The 24,766-nt window shown below is 37.5% G+C and overlaps 1 protein-coding gene across 4 annotated transcripts in view; it reads right to left on the bottom strand.

Moving 5' to 3' along the window:
• The window catches only part of ATP7A (ATPase copper transporting alpha), a 138,449-nt gene that overhangs the window by 43,149 nt on the left and 70,534 nt on the right, over positions 1–24,766 (bottom strand). For 2 of the 4 annotated variants that reach the window (XM_055376065.2, XM_063703234.1), the window contains 4 exons: positions 18,543–19,032; positions 17,316–18,041; positions 8,573–8,695; positions 4,018–4,181 (listed from right to left, as the gene is read on the bottom strand). In XM_055376065.2, coding sequence (XP_055232040.1) covers positions 4,018–4,181; positions 8,573–8,695; positions 17,316–18,041; positions 18,543–19,032 — 1,503 coding nt within the window. Of the gene's footprint in view, positions 1–4,017; positions 4,182–8,572; positions 8,780–17,315; positions 18,042–18,542; positions 19,033–24,766 lie in introns of all 4 variants that reach the window. The other 2 variants (XM_055376064.2, XM_019019294.4) reach the window with 1 other exon arrangement.

Raw genomic sequence — 24,766 nt, 5'->3', positions numbered from 1 at the left:
TCAACATCATTAGTCATCAGGGAAATGCAAATCAAAACCAAAATGAGATACCAGTTCACTTCCACTGGGATAGCTATAATAAAAAGGTAATAGCAAGTGTTGACATGCATATGGAACAATTGGAACGTCAATACAATGTTGGTGGGGATATGAAATGGTACAGCTGCTTTAGAAAACAGTCTGGCAGTCCCTTAAAAGGTTAAATATAGAGTTACTAGATGACTTAGTAATTCCACTTCTAGGTATATCCCCAAGGGAATTAAAAACATAAGTTCACACAAAAACTTGTATATGAATGTTCATAGCAGCATTATTTATAATAGCAGCAATATTCATAAAGTGGAAACAACCGAATTGTCCATCAACTGATGACTAAATCAACAAAATGTAGTATATTCATACATTGGAATATTATTTGGCAATAAAAAGGAATGCAGTAATGATACATGCTACAACATGGATCAACCATGAATACACTATGGTAAATAAAAGAAGCCGGTTACAAAGGACCACATATTATATTATTCCATTTATATGAAATGTCCAGAATAGGCAAATCTATACAAATACAAAGTAGATTAGTGGTTGCCTAGGGTAGAGAGAGTAGAACCAGTACAGGTAAGAGATTAGGACTAAAGAATGACTACTAATGAGTTTTATTTTAATGGGGATGAAAATGTTTTGAAATCAGATAGTGGTGATAGTTGCACAAGTCTGTGAATATACTAAAAACCACTGGGTTGTACACTTTAAAAAGGTGAGTTTTATGGTATTTCAAAAAAGCTATTATTTTTTAATCCTTAAAAACATATAAAAGCCTACTCATTCTTTTTCATTGTTTTTAATAGCTACTCAGTATCCCATGATATGAATGTATCATAATTTTAGTCCCTAATGACTGAAATTTAGTTTTTCCTCATATTTTGCTATTGTAAACAATACTATAATGAACATCTTTGCATACATGTCATTTCATACATATGCAAACATGTCTGTTGGATAAATTCCTACAAGTGGAACTTCTGAGGCAAAGGCTATGTGCAATTTCACCTTTGACAGATATTGCCAAATTCCTCTGTTGGCATCTTGTATCAATGTACACACCACCAGCAATACATGAGAGATCAGAAACATAGTGTTAACAAAATTGTTAACTTTACCAATCCAATAAGTGAAAATGGTATTTCAGTGCCATTTTAATTTGCTTTACTCATTACGAATGAAGTTGAACATCTTTTCATGTTTAAGAGGTATTGTTTTTGCTTTTCTGTGAACTGTCAGTTCATATCCTTTATCATAGAAAAGAAATTTTGGGGTGCTGACGCTTGTCTTATTGATGTATAAAAGTTCTTCGTATATGAAAAAAATTAACCTTCATCTATGATATGAATTATAATTATTTTAATTGCCTTTTGACTTTCCATTTGGTGTTTTCCTCCCAAGAAGAAATGTTTAGGTATCTGAATTCATCAATCTATTAATCTTTTCTTTTATTGGTTTTGTATCATATTTTAGAAAAACGCTTCCTACTCCAATATTGTTTTTTTCTTCTTTTTTTTCTTTTTTTTTTTTTTTTTTGAGACGGAGTTTCACTGTTGTTGCCCAGGTTGGAGTGCAATGGCGTGATCTTGGCTCACTGCAACCTCCACCTCCCGGGTTCAAGCGATTCTCCTGCCTCAGCTTCCCGAGTATCTGGGATTACAGGAGCATGTCACCACACCCGGCAAATTTTTTGTATTTTTAGTAGAGACGGGGTTTCACCATGTTGGCGAGGGTGGTTGACTTCAGGTGATCCACCTGCCTCGGCCTCCCAAAGTGCTGGGATAACAGGCATGAGCCACCGCACCCAGCCTCCAATATTGTTTTATAAATGAATTAGATGTTATCATTGGGAAAAGCTAGATGAAGGCTACATGGAAATTTTCTGTACTTTTTTTTACTTCCTTGTGAGTCTAAAATTATTTCAGTGATGAATTGATGGATTGATGTATGATAAAGCAAATATAGTAAAGTATTAATTGTGGAATCTAGCTGGTGTATATAGGGTATCTACTGTACAATTCTTCTGACTTTTGTGTATGTCTGAAAGTTTCATAATATTGAAAAAAATGCTCCAAATATTTCTTCTAGTAATTTCATGGTTTCATTATTTACATTCAATTTTGGGAGGCAGGCAAGGTCTCACTCTGTCACCTAGGCTGGAATGCAGTGGCATGAACACAGCTCACTGCAGCCTCAACCTCCCAGGCTCAAGCAATACTCCCACCTCAGCCTCCCGAGTAGCTGGGACTACAGATGCACGCCACCACACCTGGCTAAATATTTACTTTTTAAATTTTTTATTTTTATTTTTATTTTTTATTTTTTGAGATGGAATCTCACTGTGTCGCCCAGGCTGGAGTACAGTGGTGCAATCTTGGCTCAGTGCAACCTCTGCCTCCCAGGTTCAAACAATTCTCATGCCTCAGCCTCCCGAGTAGCTGGGATTACAGGCGCATGCCACCACACCCAGCTAATTTTTGTATTTTTAGTAGACACGGGGTTTCACCATGTTGGTCAGGCTGGTCTTGAACTCCTGACCTCAGGTGATCTACGCACCTTGGCCTCCCAAAGTGCTGGGATTACAGGCGTGAGCCACCATGACTGGCCTAAATTTTTACTTTTTGTAGAGGTGGGGTTTCACCTGTTGCCTGGGCTGGTCGTGAACTCCTGGGCTCAAGTGATCCTCCCACCTCGGCCTCCCAAAATGCTGAGATTACAGGCGTGAGCCACCACACCCAGCCTACATTCGAATTTTTGCTTAAACTGGAACTTATTTTGGTACCAGATTAATTTTTTTGTTTTAATTTTTTAAGTTATACAAATAAATTTAAATACATTCTAGCTGTAAAAATTTCAATGTTGAAAAGATGCAAGTTTCTCTTTGACCTTCTCCCTCAGTCCCGCTCTCTTCCTGAGATAAACACTGTTAATCATGTGTATATACTAGTCCTTTCTCTAGGTGTTTATATACATATGTAAGTACACATACATGTAGTTTTGCATTTTTTACTAAATGAGATTATGCCATAAGTATTACACTGCAACTTGTTTTGCTTAAGTAAATAATACGTCCTGGAAATCTTTACTTGTCAGTTAATATTGATCTATTTTACTCTTTTAACATCTGTATTGTATTCTATAATATGTCTATACAAAATTTATTTAAACATTCCCTATTAAAGGACATTTAATATAGTTTGGTTCTAAATTTTTGCTCTTAAAATTATATAATAAATATAATCTTATGAATGTTCACATTCCTTTTTTTAAAAAAACAAAGTCTCATTCTGTCACCCAGGCTGGAGTGCAGTGGTGTGATCTCAGCTCACTGCAACCTCCGCCGCCTGGGTTTAAGTGATTCTCATGCCTCAGCCTCCCAAGTAGCTGGGACTACAGGAGCACACCATCACACCTGGCTAATTTTTGTATTTTTCATAGAGATGGGGTTTCACCATGTTGGCTGGGCTGGTCTCGAACTCCTGACCTCAAGTAATCCACCCACCTCAGCATCCCAAAGTGCTGGGATTACAGGTGTGAGCCACCATGCCCAGCCCTATATGATCATATTTCCACAGGAAAGAATCCTAGCAGCTGATTTGCTGGGTTGGAGAAAGTGATCACTTTAAATCAATATGCCTTACACAGGTTTTATGACTTTATAAAATTTGAGTCTTTAATGCACTGGAATTTATTCAATTACATGCTACTAGATAGGAATCATACTATATTTTGAATGTTAATTTTCATTTATTCATTCATACCCAATTCTTTTTTGGTTAATAGAGATACGACAATTATCTTTTTAAATTCCATGCTTGAAGAGTACCATTAGATCATACCTTATCCTTCCATTTTCCAGTTTCCTTAATTTTCATCATATTTTCCCCACCTTTAATTATCTTCACAACTCTTCTCTGAACCTTACCAAGTTTTTTTTCTGGAAATGTTATTAATCACACAAAAAATCTTACTTACAACAAGTTCCAAAACACCATCTCCTTCATCAGCATTTTCTATCACAGTGGCTCCAAATCCAAGTTCTCGGATGAACTCTGCTATCATTGGGGGTTGTATAACAGCAGGATTATACCTTACTTCTGCCTTGCCAGCCATCAGGGCCACAAGTATAGAATATATTCCTAAGAGCATTGATAAGAAAAACAATACAGATAACATTCTTTTTAAAAAGAGTAATGTTATAATTACTTTTTAGTATTATCAAACATGAAAGGATTTCTCTTAAGTATGAAAGGATTTGAATCTGGAGAAATTTAACTTTTATACCAGTCTTGACCCCAAACAATTAGAACTATTCCAAAACATAGCCTGATTTTTCTTAAACTTTTTATTATGGAAATTTTCAATTATGTGTGTGTGTGTGTGTGTGTGTGTGTGTGTGTGTGTGTGTGTGTGTGTGTATAAGAACATAATAAACTTGATGTACCTATCACCTTGCTTCATAATACTTGGCTAATCTTATTTCATATACATTCCTACACCCTCCACTCGCTGCTCTCTACCTGGATTATGCTGAAGCAAGTCCCAGACATCACATCATTTCCTGTGTAAATATTTAAATATGTATCTCTAAAAAATAGACTCTTTTTAAAAAATCATAATACCATTTTCACACCTAAAATAATTCTTCAATATCATCAAATATCCAGGCAGTATTCACATTTTTACAATTGTCTTACAACTGTTTACTAGTTCAACAGTTTTTTGTTTGACTTGGATGCAAATAAGGCCTATGAATTGAAATTGCTTGAGACTGTATCTTGTAAATATAAAGCATTTTTAGAAATTAATAAGACAGAGTACTAGAGAAAGGGACTCGGCTGGGCATGACGGCTCATGCCTGCAATCCCAGAACTTCGGGAGGCCGAGGAGGGCGGATCGCTTGAGTCCAGGAGTTCGACACCAGCCTGGGCAATATGGCAAAACCCCGTCTCTACAAAAAAAAAAAAAAATACAAAAATTAGCTGGGCATGGTGGTGCATGCCTGTGGTCTCAGCTACTCAGGAAGCTGAGGTGGCAAGATCACTTGAGCCTGGGAGGTGGAGGCTGCAGTAAGCAGTGTTCATGCCACTGCAATGCACCATGTGTGACAGAGTAGGATCCTGTCTCAAAAAAAAAAAATAGAGAAAGGAACTCATGCACTTATGAAATCATACTTGTAGCAAAGAATCCAATAATATACCAACATACACATTATAATATTATCAAATAATAGTCATTTATTTAAATTATCAGGTTTTAGTGTCTGGCACACAGTAATCTAAAAAGCTCTTATTCCTAGAAAAAAAGTCCCACGCAACTTGTTAACCAAAAAAAGGAGTTCATTTTATGGCAGTCATGCTGTTCACTAGTGCAAACCTTTTTTTTTTAACAACCATTCCACTTTTCTAGGCCAGCTATTGCTGTCATTGCCAGGAAGAAAATTAATTCTACATAGCAAAAATAGAAGCTCTTTCTAGGATTCTGTGGCATTTGATGGCTACCTGACAGGGAATGGGGATCAACAGTCCATAGGTCAAGTCTGAGGTTTGATAAAAAAAGAAAAAATGATTAAATATTAATTTAATAGCTTTAAATAAGTAAACAGGATAGTGGGGTTGTAAGGGGAAGTGGGGATGGTTAATGGTTACAAAGAAAAAGAATGAATAGGACCTAGTATTTGATGGCACAACAGTGTGACTATAGTCAATCATAATCTAATTGTACATTTAAAAGTAACAGAATATAATTGAATTGTTTATAACACAAAGGATAAATGTTTGAAGAGATGGATACCCCATTTTCCATGATGTGATTATTATGCATTGCATGTTTGTATCAAAACATCTCATGTAACCTATAAATATATATACCTATTATATACTCACAAAAATTAAAAATTAAAAAAATAGATAAACGTATACACAGTGAAAAAAAGAAAAAATACCTAATATAATCTAATTTTTCTATATAAAATGCTTACATTTTGGGCTTTGTTGGTATCAAACAATTCAGGTGATCAGTTAATGGGAAAGTGTCAGTAATATGGGAAAGGTATAGAGAAAGTAGGAAAAAATCTTTTTGCTTCAGCTGAATGTAATCTATGGGCAAACAGAAATAGAAGGGAAAATTTGATTTTTCAAATGTCAAAAACATAAGTTCAATACTTATGTAAATTGCAGATAATTTAAAAAAACTCTTCAAACTATAATAAGAACTCTTTCTGTTCATTTTTTTAAAATATAATGCAGGGCCAGGTGTGGTGGCCCATGCCTGTAATCCTAGCACTTTGGGAGGCTCAGGTGGGTGGATCACTTGAGGTCAGGAGTTCAAGACCAGCCTGGCCAACATGGTGAAACTCTGTCTCTACTAAAAATACAAAAATTAGCCAGGCATGGTGGCACACACCTGTAGTCCCAGCTACTAGGGAGGCTAAGGCAGGAAAATCGCTTGAACCCAGGAGGTAGACACTGCAGTGAGCTGAGATGGTCCTACTGCACTCCAACCTGGGCAACAGAGTGCGATTTGTCTCAAAATATAAATTACATATATATTTATATATATTATATTAATATACATTTATATATTTATATATAACATATATTATAAAATATATATAAATATATATGTATGTTGCAGACTAAATTGAGAGAAGACCAATGCTACTTAGTTAAAAACAAAATGAATGTAGTGACTCCAGCTAGGCTAAACTTATTTCTAACTGGGCTAAGAGGTTGTAAAGGGGATAATATGGAAGTAATTGGAAGAATCAGCTTAACAGACTTAAAAAAAATTGTAACTGGCATAGGCATTGCTTGTCTCATGAAGAAAGCTATTTCTGAATTGCCCCAAAATAGTTGGTTCTTAAATTAAATAGAAACCTTGAATGCTTCTTTTCATTTTCATTTGCTTGGCAACCTCCCTCCTTTTCTTTTTTAATTAATCTAAAAAAGAATAATAGAAGCTTTAGCCTTGAGTGCATTCCAGTTAGAAATAATGGAGGCTAAACTGAAGCAGAAATCATAGAATGCAGACAAGGTAATATTGCACTGAAGATGACTCCGTATACCATACATTTTATTATAATAATGTTCTGCCCTTAATATTAATATATGAGGTGAGGTGATTACTACATACATTTTGAGTAATTTTCTCAGTGGTGGGGATAAGCTTATGCTAGTCCATACTTCTTTATTTAGCTCTGTGACTAACCATATGTATCATTAAGACACCTAGGGCTAGGGCAGCCAAAGTACCAAATCTATGACTTTGATCTCATGAAACCTCATCACATATCTTTTTTTTTTTTTTTTGAGATGGAGTCTTGCCCTGTTGCACAGGCTGGAGTGCAGTGGCTGGCACGATCTCAGCTCACTGCAACCTCCGCCTCTCAGGTTCAAGAGATTCCCCTGCCTCAGCCTCCCAAGTAGCTGGGACTCCAGGCATGCGCCACTACACCTGGCTAATTTTTGTATTTTTAGTAGAGATGGGGTTTCACCATGTTGGCCCGGCTGGTCTTGAACTCCTGACCTCAGGCGATCCGCCCACCTCGGCCTCCCAAAGTGCTGGGATTACAGGTGTGAGTCACCATGCCTGGCCATCATCACATATCTTTATGGTTAACAAATCTACTGTGCTATACTGGGAAGTCTATAAATATGAGTGGAAATTAATAAGCTAAAACATCTGAGTGTGACTGAATTTAAAAAACTGTGGTATACATTTTCTAAGATTTTGTAACCTAAAATTAACACTTGTATACAATATTAAGTAACTTGTGAACATTTTTACCACAAGCAAAGAGAACAATATAATTCTAAACAAACTTGTTTTTGGTCTGGTGCTTGGTCTGGGTATAATAATAATGAAATTCTTAAATATTCTATTTGTCAGTTTTAGGCATAGCTTTAGAAGAAAATTTATGGGCCATGTGTGGTGGCTCACGCCTGTAATCCTGGCACTTTGGGAGGCCAAGGTGGGTGGATCACCTGATGCCAGGAGTTTGAGATCAGCCTGGCCAACATGGTGAAACCCCATCTCTACTAAAAATACAAAAATTAGCTGGGCGTGGTGGTGCACGCCTGTAGTCCCATCTACTTGGGAGGCTGAGGCAGAAGGATCGCTTGAACTCAGGAGGCAGTGGTTGCAGTGAGCCGAGATCGCGCCACTCCACTCCAGCCTGGGCGACAGAGCAAGACTCAGTCTCAAAAAAAAAAAAAATTATGTTCCTTAAAATCCAACACAACCATGATTGATCTATAAAAAATAGTAATCTCGTGTATTTCTTTCTGCTATTTTTTTAACGAATTTCATAGATATACAAATGTGATCATGAGGTAAACAAGAGAGGAACTTTATCTAAGGCAACAAAACACTAAGGCTTCCAGGATATCGGGGTTGTCCCACACATTACTGAAAATCTTTATGAGGCCTTACCAAGAATCCTAAACATAGTTACAAAACATGTAAGAGAACAAAAAAGATGGAGCTCCCAAACTAGCACATAAAATAACAAGCTTCAAGAGTGTCTCACCTTCTTCCCGCCTTAAATTCCGTTCAATGTTTGCTACACAGGAAGCGCAAGTCATGCCAGTGACCTGTATGTAACACTTAGATGAAGTCTTTCCTTCCTCCTTGTCTTGAACTGGTGTCATCCCTTTAGTATAAAATTCATTAGTTGAAGTCAAAAGCGGCATTTCCGATGAAGGCTGAGCTATTACTACCAACGGCTCATTCGTGTCTGGTAGAAAGGGAAAGATTCTTTTCATTTGCAGTATTGATCATTCAACTGCATCCTTGCCTCGCATCACAATCCATACCTCCAGGCACTGACAATCTATTCCTTTAAAACGAGCAAGTTCCTACTATCCGTTAGCATTAAGTTATCTCTACACTTTCCTCTGCAGTGACTTCCAATTTCAATACTTCCCATCCCAATTCCCAGGAAAATCTGAGCTACCTGAATAAACAAAACTTTTTTTCTTCTAACCATTATCTCTACTCCCAATCTGAGAGACAGAGCAGTTTGTTAATGGATAGTTCTTATTTTTATAATGAAATTTTACCATCATGTTGATGATTGGCATACTGGCATCAAAGCAATTCACAGTATATTAAGTGGAACAAAAAGCAATTTGCAAAACAGCATTGCAGTGTGATTATTTTTTTTTTAATTTTAGTGTATGCATAGATGAGAACATGCATAAGAAAGCTGGGGGGGTTACATACCAAACTATTAACAGTGGCTACTTCTGGGGAATAGGGTTAAGGCAGGAATAGAATGACAGACAGATGAATAAATTTCCTCTATCTATACTTCTGTATTGTTGGAATTTTTAACATACATATATAATATTTTTAAATTTTAATATGTCTGTGGACAGTGGAAGAAGAGGCAAGGAATAAGTCAGCAAAAAGTCTATTTTGCACAATGGAGTATTCAGAGAATCTTTATGGACTGTGGAAGCTCATATCATCCCAGAAGCTCCCCTGAAGTCTCTGAAATTCTGCTATTTTGTTTTAGTTTATCCACTGCAGTATTAGTTACCTCCCAAGAAAGGAGAAATTATTCTAACACATCCCTGCACCTGAAAAAAAAAAGCTAAAGATTTTCTCCTCCCCTGTAGAGAAAAGGAAGAAAAGAGCAAATTTCCACTAGCCTATCTAATTTGTTCATTCTTGTCCTTGGACAAAATACCAGCTCATGTCTATTTAGCTAGCAGACAAAGGAACCCCTGCACAGAAGAGCTGGTTTTCAGGATGTTGAAGATGAGCAAGTTTGGAAGAAACTTTAACAAAAGCCTGACCGTTTCCCTACAGAATAATGTAGACTTCTCAAATAAGTATATTAATGCCTCTTAAATCTGAATGCATACACAATCACCTGGGGGAGCTTGTTAAAATGCAGGTTCTGACTCAATACATCTAAGGTGGAGTCTCAGATTCTGCATTTCCACCAAGCTCTGAGTTGATGGCAGTGCTGCCAGTCTAGGTCTCAGTATAGCAAAGGACACTTTAAAAAAATAATTTCAACTTTTATTTTAGATCCAGGAGGTACGTGTACAAGTCTGTCACATGGGAACACCACATAACACTGAGGTTTGGATTTTGGATGATTCCAGCAAAGGACACTTTGAATAGTAAAGTGTTCCTTAATTAGCCTGTCTCTGGTCTTAATTGAATCACTTCAGAAAGATACTGATTCAGATTGTGAGAACATTATTTAGAACACAGACTGTGAAATTTACCAAATAGTACTGCTGTTATGCTTTTTTAAAAATCAAAGAAAAACAAAAAGGAGGCTGAGTAGCCAAAAAAAAAATCGCTTTGGTTTTGAATAAAACCATCATTTTAATCCAACCGGAAGGTTCCTTCATTCTCTCATAATTACTATTGAGACTTAATTTTGAACTTGGACAATGAAAAAAAAGCTTTTTCTGTTCATCACTTTACCTGTTGTTCCAGAGCAATTTCGTTATTTTAGGTACCAGAGGTAACCTGGAATACCATCTGTAATTTTCACACTCTGGAAATACAGTATTATATTAAAATAAGTCATAAGAGGTAGTCCCTTTTAGCTACCTTAGCATGACCTCTAAACAAAGATCCATAAAATTGTATCCTTTAGCTCTGTGAGTCTGGCAAGCAAAAGTGCAAAGCCTTCTTCATCCTCCACAGAGACAGTAAGGGTGTTAAAAGGTCACAATGAATTTTAATTTTTAATTTTAATTTTAATTTTTCTACAGGCTGTAACAACACTACTTAAACTTTTAAATAAATTCAAAGGAAAGTTGATTTTCCTGCACTTGAGGCAACAATTACAAATGATTCCAAATATTTCAAGAAAGAATTTCCAATCTGATACTCAAAACCGATGTGAAGTTCAGCCTCTGGTGTAGTGTGAAGAATACATAAATAATCTAAAAATGGCTTTAAAATAATCATAAACATCATGTCTGCAGCTTACTCTCAAATAGTTCAGAAAAAAATGTATGTGTGTGTGTATATATATATATAAATGTATATCTATCTATTAAGAGAGAATGATAAACGATGTAAAATATTAACTGTGGAACCTGCATGAAATTGGTAAACAGGAATTCTCTACTATTTCTTGCAGTTTTTTTGTAAGCTTGAAATTAGTTAAAAATAAAAAGTCACGGCCGGGCGCGGTGGCTCACGCCTGTAATCCCAGCACTTGGGCAGGCCGAGGCGGGTGGATCACAAGGTCAGGAGATGGAGACCAGCCTGGCCAACATGGTGAAACCCCGTCTCTACTAAAAAAAATACAAAAATTAGCCAGGCATGGTGGCTTGAGCCTGTTATCCCAGCTACTTGGGAGGCTGAGACAGGAGAATCGCTTGAACCCGGGAGGCGGAGGTTGCAGTGAGCCAAGATTGTGCCACTGCACTCCAGCCTGGGCAACAGAGCAAGACTCCTTCGCAAAACAAACAAACAAACAAAAATAAAAAGTCACAAAAAGGAAGGAATTTAATCAAGTATTTAGATTGCTTTAATTGGTTAGTGATTACTTCATATATCATGCCTTTTTACTTTAAGGAAATGATAATACAGATAGTCAGGATAAAAGGCATCTCCCATTTTTCTCACTACCTCTTTTTTTTTTTTTTTTTTTTGAGATGGAGTCTCGCTCTTGTCACCCAGCTGCAGTGCAGTGGCGCAATCTCGGCTCACTGCAACCTTCGCCTCCCACGTTCAAGCGTTTCTCCTGCCTCAGCCTTCCGAGTAGCTGGGATTACAAGCGCCCACCACCACGCCCGGCTAATTTTTGTATTTTTAGTAGAGACGGGGTTTCACCATGTTGGCCAGGCTGGTCTCGAACTCCTGACCTCAGGTGATCCACCTGCCTCGGCCTCCCAAAGTCGTGGGATTACAGGCGTAAGCCACTGCGTCTGGCTTCTCACTACCTCTTTTAAGATTTATAGCTCACCTAGGACTAGTATGATACAAAGGCAAAATGTGTCAATCCTTCTGTCTGAGAATGGGTGGCAGAGGTAGGCTCTGAGACCTGGATCAGCGCTGACCCTTACACTTAAAAAATGGGTAGTTACAATTCTGGTGAAATCTTAAACTCTAATCTCTAGCAGAATCACAGAATGCAGTCACTTCATGTCCCGACAATATGGGTCACTGTAGTTAAGCTCTATCAATTCTTTTATGGTGCCATTCACTATGCCAAGGTTTTTTACCTACTCATCATGGCCATTAGTATGTATGTTATAAGCCCTAACAGATGCAGGGCATATAACTGGCTCCTGATAATCATTTGTTGAATAATTGATTCCCGGGGCCCTTAACAATAGTAGGTTGAGGTAAAAGACATTGTTAAAAGTTACTGAGGCCAGGCATGGTGGCTCAAACATGTAATCCCAGCACTTTGGGAGGCCAAGGTGGGTGGGGTGCTTGAGCACAGGAGTTTGAGACCAGCCTAGGCAACAAACTGAGACTCCATCTCTACAAAAAATAGAAAAAAATTAGCCGGGTGTGGTGGTACACGCCTATAGTCCCAGCCACTCAGGAGGCTGAGGTGGGAAGATCGCTTAAGCCCCGGAAATTAAGGCTGCAGTGAGCTGTGATCGTGCCACTGCACTCCGGCCTGGGCAACAGAGCGAGATTGTGTCTCAAAAAATAAAAATAAAAAAACAAGTTACTGAACTTGCTGCAGTCATAGTTCCTAAGGACTAGGTAGATGCTATACATGGTGCCAGAGACTGATCAAGTACTCTTGAATTCCATTTACTAGTTTGATCACCTAAGGTAATTGAAAAGTTGCTTTTACTCTGCTCACATTTGTTATATAAACCCTCATAAAATGCTAGCTTTTTTGGCTGGGCACGGTGGCTCACACCTGTAATCCTAGCATTTTGGAAGGCCGATGCAGGCAGATCACCTGAGGTCAGGAGTTCAAGACCAGCCTGGCCAACAAGGCGAAACCCTGTCTCTACTAAAAATACAAAAATTAGCCGGGCATGGTGGCATGCGCCTGTAATCCTAGCAACTCAGGAGGCTGATGCAGGAGAATTGCTTGAACCCGGGATGCAGAATTGCTTGAACCCGGGAGGCAGAGGTTACAGTGAGCCAAGATTGCGCCATTGCACTCCAGCCTGGGCAACAGAGTGCAACTCTGTCTCCAATAATAATAATAATAATAAAATGCTAGCTATTTTAGCTATCCATATTGTGTTAAATCTAAGCACAAAAATGGGCAGTTTCTCCTGTATCTTTGGGTCTTCATTCTGAAGGCTCCCATGTCATATAAAACTATGATCAAATAAACTTATATGGCTTTTCTCCTAAAAAAATGCTAGCTATTTTAAATTATAATATTTAATATTATACAGTCATGAGTCACTTAAACGATGGAAATATGTTCTGAAAAATGCTTTAGGCAATTTCATCATTGTGTGAACATCATAGAGTGTACTTACACAAAACTAGATGCTCTTTATATTTGTATTTATATATATTTTTTCAGATGGAACACCAAATGTCCTAGCACCATTAATGAATATCAATCATTTCTCCTACTTGATCTGCTATGCCAATATCAAATGCCTTATATGAGGTTTCTATATATGCTCCATTATAATCTTACGGGACCACCATTGTCTATGTGGTCCATTGTTGATCGAAATGTTGTTATGACTGATATTATTGCCTTCAATCAAATTTCTGGACTTGTTTATGTAAACAAAGTTAATGTAGATTTAATTTAGAATTTAAAGGTCAATGCATCACATTATGTAGATCAGTGTTCTCAAACTTTAATGTGCAAATGGATTACCTGGAGAGCTCATTAAAATTAAAATGTAGAATTTGATTTACTGGGTCTGCAGTGGGCCAGAGTCTGATTTCTAACAAGATCCTAGGTGCTGCTGGTCTGTGAACCACACTTGCAAAAATGTGAGTTGCAAAAATATAAACCCAAGTGAATAGAAAAAATTCTGTTTTTGAATCCAATCTGAAAGTTTATGATGCCCTTGCTTACTGTAATGACAGATACCACATTTGAACATGAAAAATATTTCAGTTTTATACCATATGTGATGTAAGATGATTATAATTGTGTTCCTATATGTAAGAGGCATAGGAATATTATAATGTAAGTAACTTGTTTTGGTGATACTGATATAACTAATTTATGTGGTGCTAATTATTGACAACATAATCCATTATGCATATCAAAGTATTTTAATTTAATAGAAGCTCTGAGAAATAATCCAACATTATGAAGTAGTGAAATGTGAATCAATATAATTTCAAACACTGTCATTTTCAAAAATTTAAAAAAATGTAAGTGGGCCAGGTGCAGTGGCTCACGCCTGTAATCCCAGCATTCTGGGAGGCCGAGGTGGGCAGATCACCTGAGGTCAGGAGTTCCAGACCAGCGTGACCAACATGGTGAAACCCTGTCTCTACTAAAAATACAAAAAAATTAACTGGGCATGGTGGTGCGCACCTGTAATCCCAGCTACTCAGGAGGCTGAGGCAGGAGAATCGCTTGAACCCGGGGCACAGAGGTTGCAGTGAGCCGAGATCATGCCATTGCACTTCAGCCTGGGTGACAGAGCAAGACTCCATCTCAAAAAGAAAAAAAAAATTAAGTGGTGATAGGTAAAATGAAATTTCGCTGAAACTAATTTTAGTCATTTTTATGGCTCCCTGATATAACTGCACTTATTTCCAACTTAAATTTTTCTTCTGGTTTCATAATTATTTCCTTCAGCAATTATGGATTTCCTACACTTTGTTCAGACTTTTGATACTAGAGTCTCTTTAACATTTTAGTGTTCTGTATGAATTCTCTAATAGAGAACTATGTATCTCTTTTTTAGAGCAAAAGAATCTAAAGGCCAGGCATGGTGGCTCACGCTTGTAATCCCAACACTTTGGGAAGCAGAGGCCGGTGGATCACGAGGTCAGGAGTTCAAGACCAGCCTGACCAAAATGGTGAAACCCCATCTCTACTAAAAATACAAAAATTAGCCAGGCATGGTGTCAGGCGCCTGTAATCCCAGCTACTCAGGAGGCTGAGGCAGGAGAATTGTCTGAACCTGGGAGGCCAAGGTTGCAGTGAGCTGAGATCATGCCACTGCACTCTAGCCTGGGTGACAGAACAAGATTCCGTCTCAAAAAAAAAAAAAAAGAATCTAATTTTTTAGATTAGATTCTAATCCAAAATCTATTTTTTTAAAGACAGGGTCTTGTTCTGTCACCCAGGCTGGAGTACAGTGACACGATCACGGCTCACTGCAGCCTTGACTTCCGGGCTTAAGCAATCCTCCCACCTTAGCCTCCTGAGTAGCTGGGACTACAGGTGTGTGTCACCATGCCCAGCTGATGTTTTGTATTTTTTGTAGGGACAGGGTTTCATCATGTTACCAAGGCTGGTCTCGAACTTCTGGGGTCAAGTGGTCTGCCTGCCTCAGCCTCCAAAAGTGCTAGGATTACAGTTGTGAGCTACCGTACCAGGCCAGATTCTAATTTAAAAATCTCAAAAAATTGAGATTTTCTACATTAGAGTGAGAATTTGAGATGGTAATGTAAAATGGAACAGCTACTTTGAAAAACAGTCTGGCAGTCCCTCAAAAAGTTTAGCTGCCATGTGACCCAGCAATTCCACTCCTAGATATATACCCAGGAGAAATAAAAACATATGTTCATACAAAAATTTGAACTCAAATTGTTCATAGCAGTGTTATACATAATAGGCAAGAGAGTGGAGACAATCCAAATTCCCATCAACTGGTGAATGAAAAAACAAAAATGTGATATATCCATACAATGGAATAATATTCAGCAATAAAAAGGAATGATGTTCTAATACATACTACAACATGGATGGACCTTGAAAACATTATGCTTAATAAAATAATTCAGGCACAAAAGGACAAATGTTGTATGATTCCACTTAAATGATGTCCCTAGAATAGTCAAATTCAGAGACAGAAAGTAGAACAGTTGTTATCAGGAGCTTGGGGAGGGGAAGGAGAAATGGGCAATGACTGCTAATGGATATGTGATTTCTTTTGGGAGTGATAAAAAGTTCTAAAATTATATAGTGATGATGGCTGGAAAACTCTGTAAGTATACTAACAACCACTGGGTTGTGTACCTTAAATGGGCAAATTTTATGGTATGTGAACTATGTGTCAATTTTAAAAAGTGAGAATTCTATAATTTCTACCATTTGTCATCAACAGAAAAATTAAGAACTAAAAATTAATAATGGTATGTCTCTAAGTCCTCTCTCGCTGACATTAATCTACCATAACAATTTAGACATGTGTTTAGTAAAATTTTTTACTCAGATTTAGTGAGCCTAAAAAGGGAATACTACTATTTGATATCTTTCATTCTAATCAGGATAGCAAAGATTAATTATATTGTCCAGAAATTGGTTGTAAAACGTTTCAATTGTTATTTCAAGCAAAAAATTTCATTTGGGCATTTTCCAGTTTAATTCAAGGCCAGGTTCAATTCTGGTTCAAAAGAACAATTTCACATAATTAAATTCCATTGAATATACATTTTTTGTTTCAGTTCAAAGGTAAGAGCTGTCAGGAAATACGAAAACTTTGGGACAGCTCTGGAGTCAGTTTAATTTGAATGCCTAAATATAAAATTATAGTTAAAATCCTATTATTTATTTCAACTACTTTTGTTTTTAAAAGAGCACTGGCTTCCCCCATTATATAAATACATAGCTACATACATACATTCTTATTGTAAAAACAACTTATAAAACCAGGAAACACAATGGAAACAAAAATCACATTTATCCTACCACCCAAAGATAATCACTGTTAAAATTTTGGTTCATGTCCTACCAGGAATCTTATTCATATACATAAACAATATATACATGGCGTAAATTCAGATACATTTCTTTATAAAATTTTGATCGCATTGTATATATAGCTTTTCAGCTTTTTTTCATTTAACAAAATATCTCAGACACCTTCCTGTGGCATTAATTATCTTTAATACCATAATGTTTTATGACTTCATAGCATTTCATCATGAGTTATTTATTGTTGTACCATGAGTTATTGTTTCCAGTTTTTAAATATCATAAGCAATTATACAAACATCCTTATGCATCTTTGTATATACTGCTGGCTACCTCCATAGGACATATTTGCAAAAGTGGAAATACAGTGTCTATGAATCATTTCTCATTGATAAATGCCAACAGAAGCAGCAAAATGGAAGTAAAAGAACATTAGGGTAATCAAAGAAAAAATGATAATTACCTGACAAGGTAGCATCAAATCCCATGTCTTCTATTGCTCCTCTCAAGGTTTCTGGAGAGGTTAGTAGAGGATCATACTCAACAGTCCCATTGCTATTTGCAAGGGAGACTCGTATGGATTTTACACCTGGCTTTTTTGATATGACACCCTCAATAGACTGCACACAGGAATTACAAGTCATGCCATCAATGTTTATCACAGTTTCTTGTGTCAGAGGCTGGCTAACTACATTCAAAGGAATCTTCTGAAGAGATGAGCTGGAGGGAGAGTTTGAGGTACTCTCAACTTCACTTGTGATACTAACTCTATATAGCCCCGGTGATACAGCCTCTATTGCTTTTCTCAGGGATTCTGGAGTGACTGAGCTTGCATTATACTTCACAATGGCAGACCTATTCTCTAAAGAAACTACTATGCTGCTTACATATTGGAGTGCAGATAAAGTACTTTCAATATTTGACACACATGATTTACAATGCATGCCATCAATGATGAAAGTGGCTGTTGAATCATTGGTATATGATGGACTCCTTTGCTGTGACCCTTCTGAGGATTTAACTGGTGTGTTCTTTAGACGTTCTACATCAATAGCTCCCAATTTGAGGTACTTGGGCTGCTTTTTGACAAATGCTGGAAAGCCCATAGCTTCAATCTGCTTTTTCATTTCCTCTACTGAGATAAGATGAGGTTGATAAACAATAGTAGCTTCTTGATTGTCCAGGGAGACTAGTTAATAAAAAAGAAATATAATTAATTCAGTTATTCCTGGGCTACTTCAGAAAACATTCTGTTTTCTAAATCAATAGCCACAAATAATTGTTTCTCTCTCATTCTTGTCATCATATTTTCTTAATTTTTTTCTTTTCAGAAAATGTTACTGGCATAGACTAGAAACAAGTAAGAGATATGACCACTGTAGCTATGGTCTCCAAGTTTCTCCATGCCTGAGTAAAATATATTAGAGGTAAAGAGTACCCTAGTCATGTTGTGTTAAGAACCCTGAATTCCATTAATTGCCAACCCAGCTGCCTTTTCTTCAGTTCAAGGTTTATGTAACCTTTAATTATAATCATTAACTTTTAATCCTGGGAATATGCTGTACCTCAATGATACAGCAAGCACTCTAGTCTTATGGATTCAAAACTCATGCTTAAGAAGAAAGCAAAAAGTTAAAAGATCAAAACAGACACCTAAGCCTTACAAAACAATCAACACCAGACACATTACCTTTAATTCGCTGAACACCTTGCAGTTTCCCAATTTTTCCTTCAATAGTGCTAGTACATGAATGGCAGGTCATCCCTTCCACTTTCATCTTCAGCACGACTTCACCAGCTTGAGCCATACTATGATCTTCACAAGCTCCTGACTTTTTCTCCAGTGTCCCAGTATCTAAACTGAGTTCTGGAACCAGCTCTTTTATCTGATTGGCATTCACTATAGAAGGGATTATTGTCACTGCTACAGTTCTTTTCTGAGGGTAAATTTTAATGTCTGTCACACCCTTGGTCTTGAGCAATGTGCTTTGGATATGGTCCCACGGCAAAGTCAGTGACGCCGTAACAGTCAGAAACAAGGTGTCAGTTAAAACAGGGAGAGGGTCAGGATTATGGAGAACAGCATCAAAGCCCATGTCATCAATAGCTTCCTGTAGGGTCTTTGGAGTCTGTAGTTTAGGGTCATAAATAATAGTTGCATTTTTTTCTTCCAGTGATACCTTTTGGAAGGAAATTCCAAAAGTCAGTTTAATTAAATTCTATCACACAGGATTTAAAATAATAATCATCACGCCACATTCAAGAAGAGTGAGACAACTCAATCTAATGGAGTTTCCCTATTAGTTTTCATTTTTACTCTTCTTGTTAGAAAGAAACATAAAATGTCTTGTGTACCTACAAGAATGGTAAAGTTATATATGCAGACATACGTGACTGTGGTACCTATCAGGCATTTGAAACATGTATATTGACAAACACACCCTAGAATTTCACAACAGAGTACAAACTACTCTTTCCTTCCATTCCTTTCATAAATTACTCCAACACTTCACACTCTACCAACTGAAAAGGTTATACATGAAACAGGATCAGCTACAGAAAAATAAAAGGTAATATGAAGTTTAATCTTTTAAAATGTTCAATTTCCTAAAAATATGTATAACTATTATATATCAATTTAAAAAAATAAAAATAATGTTCAATTAGGATAACTTTGTTGGCAAGAAAAAGTATAAACCTGCCGGTTTATGAGTGAAGGCAGTATTCATAGGATTTTATAGCATATACTCCTATATCCCCCTAAGTCACTAGAGCATACTATTAATTTTGTTCAAAATAAGAACATCTTTATTGTTTTGCCCAATTAGATTATAAAACAATGATTATATTCTTGAAGCTTAGTTACTGCATATAATTTAACTACTGTCATGATTGCATCTCTTTGGCTGACATCTTACAAAGATTCATGATGAAGATACACACACACACACACACACACACAAATACTGGGTTGGGAGTCAGAAGATTTAAGTTCCAGCATCAATTCTCCACTTATTAGCTAACCACACCCATTAGTTCTACCATCTGAAAAATGAGAAAATATGCCCTATTATCTTCCAGGGCTATTATAAGGATCATACGAGTAAATAGGAAAGTTCTTCATAACAGCAGTGAATTATATAAAATTAAACATTGAGCAACTAATATTTATTGAGCACTTATTATGTGCGTCAGAAACTGGGATTCTCAGGATACAAAGCTGAACATGTCACAGGAACAATAGGACAGAGAATACCGAAAAGGGATACCCATTCATCCCTGGGAATATGGGTCAGAAAAGTATTCTTAGGAGAGATAATACCTGAATGTTAAAGGACAAACAGGAATCAGCAAGGATATATGAGGCAGAGAATTCCAGACGAATGGAAACAAAAAAGTAGAGAAAGATAAGAGGCTTGAAAATTAGGCAACTGCTCTATTATGGGGTTCTATATGCCAATAATGGTTGTGATTTATCCTATAGGTAATAGGAAGCCATGGAAAAGTTAAGCAGAGAATTATGTGATTAGATTTTCATTTTAGAGAAGGATCATTCTGGAGGCAGTGTGGAAGATGGTAGTGTAGTAGGGTGGAGTGATACAGGAGGGAGGACTATCAGCTAGCAGGCTACTGCAATTGCAAAAGTAGTGCAATAGAGGGTCTGAATTAAGACATGAATATTGGGGGCAAAGATAAAAGAGGCAGTTCCAAGATACATTCAGGAGGGTAGGGCCTCCTAACAAGATGTATAGGGTAAAGGAGACGACTAGGATGACTTAAAGGTATCTGGCTTGGGCCAGTGGATAGATAGATGGTGGCGTCATTAACCGATATCAGAAAGAGAGGAGGAAATCAGGAGGAAATTAAGAGGTTAAAGTGGAGGGAAAGGAGAGATGATAAATTCAGTGCTGGACCTATTGATTTTTGAGATGGCCGTAGGATATTAATATTCAAAAAGCAGTTAAATATAGGTGTTATTAATTTCTAGTGAAAAGCTTTGCTCTATAAAATAAAAACTCAAAATTATAATTAAAAGTAATTCAGCGTAGAAAATCTCTCCTTAAATTGTCTACAACAGTTAAATCTTTCACTTATTTTAATGAACATATTTTTATTTCTTCCTTTAGCTTGATAATTGATGACTGTGTATTTGGGTGAAAATGTGAAATGTACCCATGGCATGGAAAGTTTCTAAGACTCTGATAATTCTAGTTGGCTAGCTGGTTCTTAGGGATGGAGGAAATCACTAGCATAAATGATCCAAAACAGAAGTGGGGAAATAAATTATATTTGGTTTTGGATAATACTATATAACATTTTCCATGAAAAAAATGCAGAATAGTCAAACCACGTATAGTTGAGACATATACTATTGAAAGAGATGCAATATAACAGTAGCCACCGTCAAATGAAGGCTTTTGTGTCCTTGTGTTTTTAAAGAAGGCCTCTTTTAAACTTTAATTTCCCTCCCCTGAGGTGATTTTAGGGTTAAGAAAATGACTGTAAATAATTTAAACTTTCCAACTAAAGGGGAAGATGGAGAACAGAACAGTGGTTTCCAGGGGTTAGAGGTAGGGAAAATGGTAGCAAGAGGGAGTTTTTTAGGGGTAACAGGGCTGCGCTATGTCCTGGTTGTGTTGGTGTTAAACAAATCTATACATGTGTTAACATTCACAAAACTAAAAAAAAATTTCATAGAACTATATACCCAAAAAATGTCTATTTTACTAGATGATTATTTTTTAAAACAAAAAAAACTATTAAATAAGATTAAAAATTCAGTTCCTCGGTTGCACTAGCCACATTTCAAGTGTTCATTGGCCAATGTGGTTAGCCCTACCAGACAGGGCGGATACACAGTATTTCCATCATCACAGACCATTCTTGGGTGGTATTGCTCTAGGTACTACTATACTTTTTTTGATAAAGTACCAACGTAAAGGATTCTTGCCCTTTAAATACGTTGTATCTGGTACATCTTAAACAAGACCTGGTTCCCCCGCACCCAACCCCCCCCCCTCCACAAAATGTCAATTTACCAACATAGCCAATCAGAAATTGTTCTCATTTTAAAAGCAAAAATCACTTCCTCAGGCCAGGTGGCACACGCCTGTAATCCTAGCACTTTGGGATGCCAAGGTGGTTGGGCAGATAGCTTGAGCTCAGGAATTCCAGACCAGTCTGGGCAACATGGTGGAACCCTGTCTCTACAAAAAATACAAAAATTACCCAGGCATGGTGACACACTCCTGTAGTCCCAGCTGCTCAAGAGGCTGAGGTGGGAGGATTGCCTGAGCCTGAAGGTCAAGGCTGCAGTGAGCCAAAGTCGTGCCACTGCACTCCAGCCTGGGTGACAGAGTGACACTGTCTCAAAAAAAAAATCACTTTGTCACTGGATGGTTTGCTATACTTTCTAACTGCTTTAGCCTATCTTTTATTTATAAAAGGCATAAGAAAACTATGCATAAAATACTATACAAAAGAGAAGTCAAAGTACCCTATGCTATTTGCATGCTGCAGATGAGAAAACACTTCCTTTAGTAAATTCTATTTCTGTTTTAAAAGCTGACCAACCACACTCAGCACAAACAAAAGTATCCCTCTTTGGGGTAACAGCACTCAACTTTTCCTCTGAATGTTAGATAGCAAAGAGACTTTTCAAACCTAAGGTCTCAAAGGAAACAAATTCACAGTACAGCTCTGGGTGCTAAATCTTTGGGCAGGAAGTCAAAATGGTACTTATTGTCTGGGCGCGGTGGCTCACACCTGTAATCCCAGCACTTTGGGAGGCTGAGGTGTGCGGATCACTTGAGGTCACAGTTTGAGGCCAGCCTAGCCAATGCAGGGAAACCCGTCTCTACCAAAAATACAAAAATTAGCTGGGCGTGGTGGGGGGTGCCTGTAATCCCAGCTACTCGGGAGGCTGAGGCAGGAGAATCACTTGAAGAACCACTTGAAGAACCACTTGAAGAATCACTTGAAGAACCTTGGGAGGTGGAGGTTGCAGTGAGCCGAGATTGCACCACTGCACTCCAGGCTGGGCGGCAAAACAAGACTTCGCCTCAAAAAAAAAAAAAAAAAAAGGTACTTATGTATTCAACAAATATTTACTGAACGCCCATTATGTGCCCAGCACTATGCTAGCTGCTAGAGATACAGTGATGAGCAAAACCAGGCAGACTCCATAGAGCTGGAAAGTGCTGGCGGCAGTCTGATTCCCGGTCTGTGCTGCTCTCCTTTCATATGTCCTCTAACCCCAACCCCTGCTCCAAAAATAACCTCCCTTCTCTGCCCTACCCCACCTTCCTCATTCCCCACATTGCTCCAATATTTCGACAGCTTGTCTTTTTCTCTTAATCTTTTATTAGGAACCAATGTTGTTATTTTTATTTTCAGAGGAACTATTTTTCCATTATATCAATCGTTCCTCTGGGCCGGAGTGGTGGCTCATGCCTGTAATCCCAGCACTTTGGGAGGCCGAGGTGGGTGTATCACTTGAGGCCAGGAGTTCGAGACCAGCCTGGCCAACATGGTGAAACCCCGTCTCTACTAAAAATATAAAAATTATCTGGGCATGGTGGCGGGCGCCTGTAATCCCAGCTACTCAAGAGGCTGAGGCACAAGAATCGCTTGAACCCGGGAGGCGGAGGTCGTGCCACTGCACTCCAGCCCGGACAAGAGAGTGAAACTCCGTCTCGGAAAAAAAAAGTTCCTCTGAAAATAAATGTAACAGCCTACAAATTATAAATATAGCTCATAGGAAAGACTGAAGATGGAGGACTATTCACTGTATTTTGGTGAAGGCAGTAGTGGGAGAGAAAAAAGGAAAATATACCAAACGTACTCTGTGGCCTTCATAGTATTAATGGTGGTGTAGAGTGCTGACTGTCACAGAGATTGTAAAGATCGATTATTTTAATTTTTGTGGTGTTCTGTGTCTCTTGAAATGTCAAACATGAAATTCAGGCACAGTATACTTTATTTGCATATGATTTCTGTATAATTTGTATAAACCCACAAAGACTGCATCTTCTATTCTTAGGCAATATGAAAGCTAGAACCTTAAACAAATCACCCTACCTCTGAGGGCTTCAGTTTCCTGAGAAACTAGATAAAATAATCTTTTCAGTTCTAACTTTCTATATAAGCTAAAAAACTATGTTACTACCACTTCTTAGGTTGTCATCAGTACATGTTTTCTCTTCTGTATTCTTTCTTTTTTGATAGGGAAAGGTCCCTCAAAAATTCATATGTTGAAATGCTAATTCCCAAGGTGATAATATTGGCAGGGGGCCTTTGAGAGGTGATTAGGTAATGAAGACAGAGTCCTCAAGATTGGGATTTGTGCCCTTATAAAAGAGGTCCCAGAGAGCTACCCTGTCCCTTCCACCATGTGAGGACACAGGGAGAAGGCACAATACATGAACCAGGAAGTCAATCCTCACCAGACATCAAATTTGCCAGCACCTTAATTTTGGACTTCCCAGCTTCCAGAATTGTGAGAAATACATTTCTGTTGTTTATAAGCCACCCACTTTATGGTATTTTCTTATAGCTGCCTGAACAGACTAAGACAAAGGTGATCCAGGTTCCTATATGAAGGCCAGGAAATTGAATAAATTGCCCAAGGAACCCAACAAGAAAATGAAAGAGCTAGGATTCAAATGCAGGTGTATGTAACTCCAAAGTCTACACCATCTATAAATGATTATGCTAAATAATCCACAATTTCCTTGGAAAACTAAAATTCTATGCCTATGATTTGAGCAATTTATGGCTTATAAATAATCTGAAAAGTATACAATATTTCTAGTGTTTGAACCAAATTTTAATTGTTTGTTTTTTCCCCTCACATTTCACATATTCTCCCATGCTAGTTTAAATTTGAAATGATTTTAAAACACATTTGAGTTT

This window comes from Gorilla gorilla, chromosome X, assembly GCF_029281585.2.
Source record: "Gorilla gorilla gorilla isolate KB3781 chromosome X, NHGRI_mGorGor1-v2.1_pri, whole genome shotgun sequence".
NCBI lineage: Eukaryota > Metazoa > Chordata > Mammalia > Primates > Hominidae > Gorilla > Gorilla gorilla.
The sequence above is the reverse complement of the archived record's forward strand: the minus strand, read 5'-3'. Positions and strand labels throughout refer to the sequence as shown.